The sequence below is a fragment of the Telopea speciosissima genome, unplaced genomic scaffold (assembly GCF_018873765.1).
Source record: "Telopea speciosissima isolate NSW1024214 ecotype Mountain lineage unplaced genomic scaffold, Tspe_v1 Tspe_v1.0878, whole genome shotgun sequence".
In the NCBI taxonomy this organism is placed as follows: Eukaryota; Viridiplantae; Streptophyta; class Magnoliopsida; order Proteales; family Proteaceae; genus Telopea; species Telopea speciosissima.
The window spans coordinates 1-11,210 of NW_025318214.1; the positions used below are offsets into that span (position 1 = coordinate 1).

At 40.2% G+C, this 11,210-nt stretch overlaps 1 protein-coding gene across 1 annotated transcript; it reads right to left on the reverse strand.

Annotated features, from left to right (window-relative positions):
• Positions 1–2,074: 2,074 nt before the first annotated feature.
• On the reverse strand, positions 2,075–9,409 carry LOC122648366 (methylthioribose-1-phosphate isomerase-like). The gene is made up of 10 exons (XM_043841593.1): positions 9,367–9,409; positions 9,183–9,279; positions 8,819–8,874; positions 7,696–7,854; positions 7,459–7,558; positions 7,083–7,225; positions 6,863–6,968; positions 2,871–3,009; positions 2,496–2,764; positions 2,075–2,334 (listed from the first exon to the last, which is right to left on the reverse strand). The coding sequence occupies exons 2-10, from the start codon at positions 9,276–9,278 to the stop codon at positions 2,254–2,256; spliced, it is 1,149 nt and encodes a 382-aa protein (XP_043697528.1). The 5' UTR covers position 9,279; positions 9,367–9,409; the 3' UTR covers positions 2,075–2,253.
• Positions 9,410–11,210: the final 1,801 nt, after the last annotated feature.

The window sequence follows — 11,210 nt, forward strand, 5'->3', positions numbered from 1 at the left end:
TTTTAATTACTCCAAATGATCTTCTTTCTTTTCCTGCAAAAAATCTGAAAATGGGTATATTCTCATTTCCCATTATTCATTAAAGATTCTTTCTCCAATTGGAAATTTCTAGGGTTTAGTTTTCCTTTTCAATTTTCTTCATTGAGAAAATAAGATGTGTTCATTCGTTAGTGTTGGTGTTCTTGGTTTCAGGTGGTCAGCCATAGCAACTCACCTGCCTACGAGAACAGACAATGAAATAAAGAATTACTGGAACACCCATCTCAAGAAAAGGTTGGCAAAGATGAGAATCGATCCCGTGACCCATAAACCCAAGAGTGATACTTCTCTGTATCTTTTCTTTTTTTCCCCTTTTGTTTCTCCAGCGGTGATGTTCACAGGATTTTGACGGGCTCGTGGTACAGGGGATTCAAGGCGGTAGAAGTGGGTTTTCAAGGGGTTCAAGAGCCTCGCGGTGGAAGTTCTGGTGTGGGGGCCTCGCATCTTTCGGCAGTGTTCCGCTTTCGGCCATGTCTGAAGAGTAAGGTACCCTCCACGAACCCTTCCAGCATGAAACCTAAGCAGTTTACCGCTTTCGGCCTATTCTTTTTCTTAGAATAATAAACTGGAAGTTCTGTCCAAAATCCAGAATTATGTTTATGATTTGGTTCAGAGACGGAGATGGAGAGGTGTCAGAGACGGAGAGGGAGAGGGAGAGGGATAGGGAGAGGAGAGTGAAATTACAAGAAAAAAAACATAAAATCTAAAGTAGAATTGCCGCTGGTAATGGTCGCCGGAGTTGGAATTGCCGCTGGTAATGACCCATGTATGTTTGATCTCTAATGTGAACTCAGCGGGTAATTATGTGGTTTTTCAAAATGGAAATTATGTTCTTATGCTTTGACTGAAATTGCAACAATCTCTGAAAAAAAGAAAAGGTTCAACTCTCTCTCTCCCTCCCTCCGCCTTCCATCTCTTTGCTTTTGAGGAATTATTTAGCTGCCCCAATTAAACTCTAAAACTGTCGTCACCCTTCAGATGCACAAGCACAGTAGAAAGCCTCGATTGCAGAATGCGAAAAACTAACTCAACAATGAAGAAATGACATAAAAACACAGAAACCAATATTAGTATTCGTGGTTTACTGGGCTGGTGGGAACTTTGGGAACTTTTGCTTCATTTGCATGGTTTCCAGTATGTACAATGCAGCACCTGCGAGTTAAGCGTGCATTGGATCTCGGTGTGAGCCATAACTCACCAAAATGAACAGGCGAGGAGGCAGTGGGGGCGTGAAGTTGTAGAGGGATAGGGGCAGCGATGGGGGATTTTCTCTCACCCTCTCTGTCCTCCGTGAGAAATTACATCATTGGGTATCTTGTTATATTGCCACATAACATTATGGAGGACAAAAAAATCCAGTTACAAATACTGTTTGTAATCTGCTTGGTTACAAACAGACGCACCCATAAGAAAGAATCTTAGATACCAGCTATGAATCCATCTGCGCTGTTTCTGATCACCGCACCGGTGCCCACTCAATGGTTTCTTCCATTAAAGGCAGCATCTGAATTGGCCTTCAAAAGAGGTCTATTTGGTGGAATTTAAGAATCCTATTGTTGTGAAGTTGAGGTCCGGTTAGCCTGATCAATTATGTCATGTTGCCATTCTTCTTGCATCCCGAGAACCAAAATTCCACCGCAGGTCTCTTCACCCTCACAAATATTCAATGGGGGCCCGGATGTTTGCCAATACAAAGTGATTTCAGGCGTTTCAAATATACCATCAAATAAAAATCCAATGTACAAGAATCAATCCCATATTGGATGTCAGTAGTCCAATGTGATAGTTTTATAAGGACCTGGACACCACTTTCTAATGGCTAGATTTTAAGGGCGATTTCATAAAAAAAACAAATGCAATTGAAGTAAGAGCCGAGAATAAGAGTTGAGATCTCTAATGTGGAATTAACCCATCTCTCCGTCCAACGCAAGTTGACGGAAAAGAAAGTGAATGTAGCAAACAGGGACAAAGCAAGTCACCAATGGTTCTCGGCTACGGTCCCAACTGGGGAGTCATCAGGGATGCCATAGTTTTCCATTTACGTTAAGAAAGAGTAAAATTCACCTTATTAACTTTGATGAGATTGGCGAAATACTGACCAAGTTGCAAAATAGTGAAGCATAATAATGTAGAATAAGTTACATGTATTGATGTACAAGCTCCTCATCAAAAACTTTTTGAAGGCCTCATCGTCCACCGGGGTGAGTAGCACCTTTATTCAGCAATTTGACCAGGTTCCTGTCGTATAAAATCCTTAATGTCAAAAGAATCACTGCCTGTCTTTGTGATTACCCCCTGGTCAAAACTCAAAACATAGAGAAAACATCAAACTATCAAAGTGAGACTCCATCAAATGATCCTAATATGAACACAAATCACAATCACTCTCAAGTTCACATCCCCCCCCCCCCCCCAACACACACACAAAAAGAGAGAGAGAGAGAGAGAGAGAGAACCTTTTCTGTTATAATAGCAGTTATGAGACTAGCTGGGGTAACATCAAAAGCCGGGTTCCATACAGAGATTCCGGATGCCGCCACTTGCTCTCCAAGTCCACCCTGTGAACACAACAATTCCTTTGCTGATCTTTCCTCTATAACAATTTCTTGTCCAGAGGTTAGGGATAGATCAATAGAAGTTACAGGTGCAGCAACAAAAAATGGAATGCTGTGATGCAATGCACACACAGCAAGGCTGTATGTTCCTATCTTATTAGCGGTGTCACCTGCAGTTAAGTCACCACCATGCTAATATTTAAAACCACTCTCTCAGGATTAAACTAAAAGCAGATCAATAGATTTGCATCGGTTTGCTCCTATAAAAAAAATTACCATTTGCAGCCACACGATCAGCTCCAACAATGACAGCATTGACATTACCAGCTTTCATTAATGCAGCAGCCGCAGAATCAGCTATAAGAGTGGCAGGTATCTTATCATGTACCAACTCAAATGCTGTAAGCCTGGATCCCTGAAGTTCTCAAAGCAAGGAAATCAAATTTAGGATAGTGTGCAAAAAGTGAGTGAAAACAGAGGGTTGATGAGTTGCTACAGAGGATTGAAATTGACCAAGGGAGTAAACTAATTATAGTGTCTCAGATTAATGAAGCTTTTATCGCTCTGTTCCTCCCTGAGAACATAGATCCTACTCTCACCCCTGGTCTGATTATTCCCAAAACCCTGGGAACAAAATTCCAGAACAACATATTCCCAACTGAGAACAATGTGCCAATACATATCGGCAATGCTGTTCCAAGAACAAGTTTTGAGTACAATTAACACAATAGGAGAAATGAATAGAATTATTTCAGAACAACATACGTACTTCACTTCTCCAATATGTACAAGTAACACACTTGGAGAAGTGAATAGAATTATTTCAGAACATATGTACTTCAGATCTTCCAAACATCAACTTACTTAAGTTGGCTTTGACAATCAAATAAGTGGAAAAGTAACCATGACAATTGAGATGTTTTTGCAAAACCATTTAAGGCATCAACAGGGGTGAAGATGGAGATTAAAGCCATTCAAAGAGTTAAAGGAGCAAACAATAACGTGTCCCTTCATCAATTTCAAAATTTGATTCTTTGGACCATGGCCTTTGTAAATGTATGAGGTGCCATCTAGAGACTACCCTGGTTAGTTGGTCTCTGTGATACTTCTGTTCAGAATGGTCTGTATGAGATGAGATGTAGTTGGTCTTATCTAATCTGATTTTGGTTTCTTCAGTGTCCATTTAAATTAAATCACCTTGAGCTGCAGTACAAGTGCAAGCAGTTCTGATTATAAGGACTAAGCAAACATCTTAATAATTGGCATCAATACAATAATAACAGTATATAAGAGTTGAGGCATTCAAGAGAACAGAAGAACACATGCAGGGGTTGAGACCCATGACTCAGTGGATGCTGGAGAAAATATTTGCAAGTAGTCAACAACAAGAATTATTTAGCAGCTTCCACCATTTAATCGACTAAACTTATTACAGACTAATTGCAGCAATCAAAACATTCAATGCGCACAGAATGTGATACATATATATATATTTTTTTCAATGACCCAACTATATCTACAGGAAAAAAAACAATCAACTAGTTAAAACCTTATCCCTCCATGTGTGCCAATGCCCCTCTAAAGTGCTCATAAAGCACTCTCCTTGTAGGTGAGCATGACAGAGTCCTAAAAAATACTTTATATAACACAGTGCCGACTTAAGCTCCAAAGTGGCATGCCTGTGGATGTTTGAAATAACAATATGCAAAAGAGAGGCACCATAATGAATTACAGACTCATTTTAATTCTAATTTTGTTGTTTCACTTAATTCTAGGACTATTCAATGGATGCAGGTGAGGGTGCTGGAATCCTCTAAAGTGACTTGGAAAGTAGAGAGAAAAGATATGAATGGCCTAGACTTGACATAACTAACATGACCTAAACTAGAGTTGAATAGAAAAACAGAATCCATGTAGACAACCCCATTTAGTAGAGAAAAGGCTTGGTTGAGTTGAGTGGTACTCAGTGAAACCCAAAGATATTTTGAATTAAGTAAATAATTTTATTAGGGCTACTAAACCCATCAATTTTTAATGAGTAGTTGCAACTAGTGTGTCTACATTTCACTTTCAAGTTTTAGTTTATTCTGATAGGTTCTGTAAGCACTTTGATCGAATTCTTTGAATGATTTAGTCTTTCCCATCTCTTCCCCCACCCCCCCCCCCCACCCCAAACTTTTAAATGTCTTCTAAAGTCCACCACTTTGTACTGAACTTCTCAAATGTTGGTCTGGATGCATGATTTGATGTGGTCTCTCAAATGTTATATCCTTTCAACAATTGTTTTCCCAATATGTATGTACTTTATCTATATCATGCAATATGAAAATAAAAATTAGTAGGGAAAATTTCACGGACACCCCCTAGAAGTATCCAATATCTCAGAAACTTACCATACTTGGTCAAAATGTCACAGACACCCCAAACGTTAAGCACAATTAGTACCCAAAGGTGAAATATCCATTTTACCCCTTAGTTATTTAAATAAAAGGACAAAACTGTCATTTCATCTTCTTCCCTCTATGGCTCCTGCTCCGGCGACCATTACCAGCGGCAAGGCAAGGAGAAAAAAGTCTGAACCAGGGATGGATTTCCCAGAGAAGGGGGGAAGAGAGAAAGAGATGGCAGCAGGGCAGTAGACAAAGCTTAAGCTCCCACATTGCAAGCTAACTTTTTCAATCTTTTTGTGCATCTTTTCCCCTCCTCTCAAAATCAACAAATTTCAGCTATACTGCTTATAGGATAGGCCTTACGCAGTTTTACAAATGGCAGAAGTTTAGACAAGCAATTGCAATTTTCTTGCTCACCAAGTTTCAGAGAAGATCAGAGGGAAGGACGGCAAATTCAACATACCTAAAGTCGGAAGTTACAGCTGCCGGCGCAGAGAACGTCTGCTTTTCCAACCCATCATCAGACATCCATGAAATGCAACTTGGCAACTGTGGCTTCAAGGAACTAAAGCCTTTTGGTATGGAACCAAAAGCAAAAGATGGGGGAGAAATCGAACCAGGCAAAAAGGAAGATGATCGTAACATTGAAGTGGGATAGGACACCGAAAAATCCATTTTGTCTCTCCCCAAATTCGCCCATTTTGGGTTCCAAGACCATCCGATAAGAAGCCCTATAAGAACCGCAATCCATACAGGACTGAAAAACATCACCAGCTCCATGAAAACATCCCCACTTGTAGGTCTTTGTAAGATATCGAAAAAACCCGAAATCAAAGCCATAAAAGTTAAAAGGAAGAAAAAAAAAAAAAAAAAAACAGAGAGAAGAACAAGAAGAATGGGCAAAAGCAACAGCAGGAAGAAGGAGAAAGAAACCCTCGATTCAGTCGATAGCATAGGCGATAAGTACAGCTATGATTTGAGGGCTTCGAGAGAAGGATAGAGCAGCGATGATTAGGGTTTTAATTTGTAGAGTTAGGGTTTTTATGGGGTTGGATTGCTGAGACCATGGTCGGGTGGGAGAGACTGGAGAGGGTGGTGGCGGGGTTGCAGGGGAGCAAGAGAAGGAGGGCTGGAGGGGGTGGCGGTGGTGGTGGTGGTGGCGGCGGTGGCGGCGGAAGAAACAGCAGAAGGAGAAGAAGGAGAAGAAGAAGGGAAGAAAATGGGTTTCACAGGTAAGGGTAATTTCATCATTTAAGTGGAAAATGGAGAAGTGGGGAAATGGGTTTCACAGGTAAGGGTAATTTCGCCATTTAAAAAGAGTTAACAGACACTTAACTGCAGAGACTAACGGAGTGGACTAAGTTGAAATCAATTCATAAAAATAGGGGGTGTCAGTGACATTTTGACCAAGTATGGTAAGTTTCTGAGATATTGGATGCTTTTAGGGGGTGTCCGTGAAATTTTCCCAAAATAGTATTCTATCAGTTGCACTTGCAGCCTAGTCATAGAATATCTCCACATTTAGAGAGAGAGATCCCAAGTTAAAAGATGTGAGAGAGAGGACTCTTATAATGACCTAGGAGATTGACAGTGATCCCAAGTTAAAAGATGTGAGTTTCATAGGTTACCCTCAAACGCAGAAACAAGGGTTCAAATCTTGAAAGCAACTAGCATTGGAGGTTCTAGTTGCTAAGATACACTGCACAGCAAAACACATCTAGAGTCCATTGAAAACTACTGCCTCCTCAATTCCTGAAGGTTCACCAACCCTTAATCCTCTTTGTGAGAGTAAAGTTATCATTCTGCTAACATGTGATTGAGCAATCTCTACCATAAGGCCAAACAAAACCAGAAATATGTGGAGACTAGATTATTCACCTGGTTAAATGGCCGTGTCTCTGTACAGAAGGCCCTTTCAAGCATTCCTTCAGCATGAACTGCACGGATAACACCAAGAGCTGTACCATATCCAGCCGTTGCGAGGCTGTAATAGAGGGATAAAAACCAGACCAAAACCTACTTTACATAACCTTGAAAGGGATCCAATGAGCATGCAAGGAATATAAAAGTATAAAACTACTATGAAAATTTATTGAACCTGCCAGTGTTACAATGGGTCAAAATAGAGAGCCTCTTGGAGCCTTTGAGCTGACTTTGAAGAATTTTTGCTCCATAAGAGCCAATCGCTCTGTTTGAAGCAACATCATCCTCAAGCATAGCTTCAGAAGCTTCTATATAGGCCTGCAAAAGAACATAGGTTTATCTTCTCATTAGCATAGATGAAAAATAATATTCGTTCGGTCAACTTGAGATCCCAAGGGGACCAAACTTTGAATAAACACACAAAGACACAGATTGTTTTTATTTATGTGAAGGACACAAAAATGTTAAGATCAATAATTATGAGAGCCTGATTCAAGTTCATTAAGCATTTATAGTGTCAGGAAGTGCTACGCATGACAAAACATCACAACCTGAAAAACTGCTCTGGCCTCCCCAGCTGTGGCAGCAGCCTTTGATATGACCTCTTTGAGCTTTGATGCAGCATCTGAAAGATTTACGGCAGTTGGACGGCTGCAAAATCACAAAACATGTATAATATATGATTCTAAAACCATCAGTGCCTTGATGGTTGATGAAAAATCCTGTCAAACCATTTCTCCCAACACCTAAACATCTTTGAGTAGACACCTGATTCCACCAAAAATTACCTCGAGACAAGGTATTCCAATTTCTTGGCAAGGAAAGAAGCTGCATCCATAGGCGTTCCATCAAAGAATTTCAAGTTACACACTTCCACGGCAAGGGCGAGTGCAGCTGATATAGCAATTGCAGGTGCACCACGGACTACCATATCCCTTATTGCACTCCTATAACAGACATTCAAAGCTCTAATCATTCAAATATTCCAGAGATTAGGATACACTGTTATATTATAGACAGTTAAACAGAAGGGAAAGAACTGCTAACCAAACAAAGACATGGAGAAAGGCCACAAGGCACCACTGTTTATCAAATAGAGACCTCAAGGACAAAATATGATCATCTAGATTGGGGTAATTGAAGTTGAAGTATATTATATTACCCCTCCCCCTTTCTATATGGGCCTCCCTTAAACGAATTAAAATAAGTCAGAAGCAAATGAGGAGGTAGAATTTATAGAACAACCTTTAGAATTTCCAAAAGAAAAAGTCTGAAACAGAAAACCAGCAAGATTGGACTAACAGGACTTGATAGCAAATGGTCACATTCACAAAGAGGTAATAGCCCTTGGACAGGCCTTGGAGGAACCAAACGGCACTCTCTCTCTCTCTCTCTCTCTCTCTCTCTCTCTCTCACACACACACACACACACACACACACACACAAATGCACACGCACATATTCCCAATGGATTAAGGAAATGATTGAGTGAAATAAAATGGAAGTGTTTTCGATAACTTCAATACTCGGAATGAGCAATCAATCATTAGAGTAATACCAACCAAATAAAAATGAGCAGCTGGGCAAGGCATGACCAATACAGACAGAATTAGGCTGCATTACGTTGCATAAGGTGATGATTTAAATTGGGCTGAAGTCATAATCGATTGTTAATAAAAAGGGAAAACGAAATAATTTCAAGCAATGAGAAAAAGAATCATATCTACTATTTCTTCATACTTTGGTAATGAAATGAAAACAGGCATGGTCCATAGGCAAAACGCTATCATTGCAAACCCTCAACTCCCAGTACCAACCAAAAGGTGGCCATCTCTGTACAATATATATATATATATATTTTTTTTGGGGGGGGGGGGGGGGGGGAAGAATACATAGAGAAGAAACCATTACCATCCATCAGTGGCGTCTCGAATGTCCAAATAGATAGTTTCAAGAGGAAGCTTTCTCTGAAAAACCAGAAACAAGAATTCGACCATAAAAACCATTAGACGAACAATCACAATAAAAAATAACAAAAAAAGTCTGAGAGACCCAATTGTCTTGTTCTGTTTCTCAACCAGACCCCAAGAAAGAAAAAGATAATCTTGAAGAAAAAAAAACAGGTGCATATCCAATCTTTGCAATTTTCTCGTCTGTTCATTTGGTAGCAATCTCAGTAAGTGGGCAACAATAACTAGTTCTCCTTGAATAATCAAATTCAGCCCAGATGAAATTGATAGTACAAACACACACAGAGAGACACACAAACAGGGACCTGATCAAGGAGCCGAAGAGAACCTCTCTTGTAGCAGATTGATTGCAGAGAACTTCCTTCTTCAATTCCTTCGGTGAAGTCCAAATTAGAAGACATTCTGCCACAAAAAGCTCCCTTTAACGGATCAATACTAAAGGATAGTCCAGTGAGTAGTTCTTGAATTATACAAAATTTTCACGATTACCTGCCTCGAAGCTTTTAGGATTGAAAAGAAACCTGAAATATTTCGTAGAAGCGGTAAAGCAGAACTCAAAAGAGCTTTTGCTACTTCAGAACAACTGCTTTATTATACGGGACCCACTCGATTTTCTTTTTGTATTCGCCTTAAAGGAATCTTTTTGGCATCGACCAGTCAAACATTAAAGCCAACTTGCCCTACATACGGCGTCGCTTCTGCTTTCGTCTGTCGTTTCCTCCAATTGCTTTATCAATTTTAAATGTCTACTTCGGATCCGAAGTGTCGGTCACACACACTCCTTGCGAATGCAGAAGCGATTCCTGAAAAAATCTCCAAAGATTTCTTCTCTTATGTAGCTCTCCAGTCAAAGGTGACTTCATCAGCGAGCTTTCGAGCTTTTCTCCTTGGTTGAGTTAATAACACTCGTCAGCCTAGATTTTTCTTCCCGGAGTATCTATCTGAACAGATATGGCGGAAGTGTTCATGAAATCAGTAGAGAATGGCTTAAAGCTTTCGAAAAGGATTTACTTTGGGAAGGATCGTTCTGTTTCACCTCCAAAACAAGCGGCGATGGAGGAAACCCCACATTCATATCTCCCAACATCTCCGATGGTTTACGCTGTCATTTCTGATCCATCAATTGTTGATAATCCTGATATTCGGAGCTACCAGCCTCATGTACACGGTCGCTGCGATCCCCCTGCGTTGATTCCACTTCAGATGAATGGCATTGCTCTGGAGGTGGAATGTTATCTGGACAGCGCGATTATTACTGTTATTGGTTCCTGGCGTGTGCATTGTGTCATAGGAAGCCGTAGCTGCGATTGCCGCCTTGCCATCCCAATGGGCGAGAAGGTACTCTTTAGAAGTCCAATTTTTTGGATAAAATCGTTTAATGCGTCTGTTTTGATGGTTAATGTATTTTCTTCCTCGTGTTGTTGTTATGGTAGGAGTACGAGTGTTAGTAGTAGCTGTTGTACTTGTTCTTGATTGTTCTTTATCATCACTTCTAAAATTCCACCTTAACATAAACTTGGGGCACTCCATTGTGGGGAGTTTTTTTTTTTTTTTTAACCCCGAATCTTATCTGGGACCCGGGTCAGCCCCTGAGATTTTATTAAAATTTTCCAAAATAGAGAAGAATACAATGGGGGACATTCCCGCCTTACCCCACGCCCAACTGAAACCAAGATTCATAAACCTAACCACTCGAACACTCAAAGCAGTATCTTCCTCCCTACCCCAAACAGAGAAAAGGTTACAATCTAAACACAGGCAAACCCCAAGCGTCCTCACGAGAAATCTGCCGAAGGTCCTGAGGTAACTCAGCAGCACCCTGAAAAAGTGCATCAGATGCCGACTCACTCCATTGTGGGGAGTTATTGAACCGGGAAACCCCTATCAACTTTTAAATGGATATTTGAGAATGCTGGATCAGAGATTTCATCAGAATGTCTCTGGTAAATAACACAACTTCTTACCATTAGATGCATCATATTTATTTATTTATTTATTTTTTTGGGGTGGAGTGGGGGAGGGAAGAAATGTATAATATTATAATGAGGTAATGTAGTTATTTCATGGAGTTCAAGAGGGAGAGGATGTCCTGGTTTAACCATTTTTGCGATTCACTGGAACTTGTTGTAGGAAGAATTGTGCATATGGCACTTGATGGAAAGGGGCCTATACAAACAAAATCTGAAGTTTTTGTTGCAGTTAATAGCTTAGACAGTTTGTTAATGAGGTTTCTATGAGCAAAGGAACAAAGAAAAAGTAAAGATCCGAAATTTTTACAAAGAAACACTGTAGAGGAAAGAACATTAAACTATAGAAATTCAACACAAAAAAAG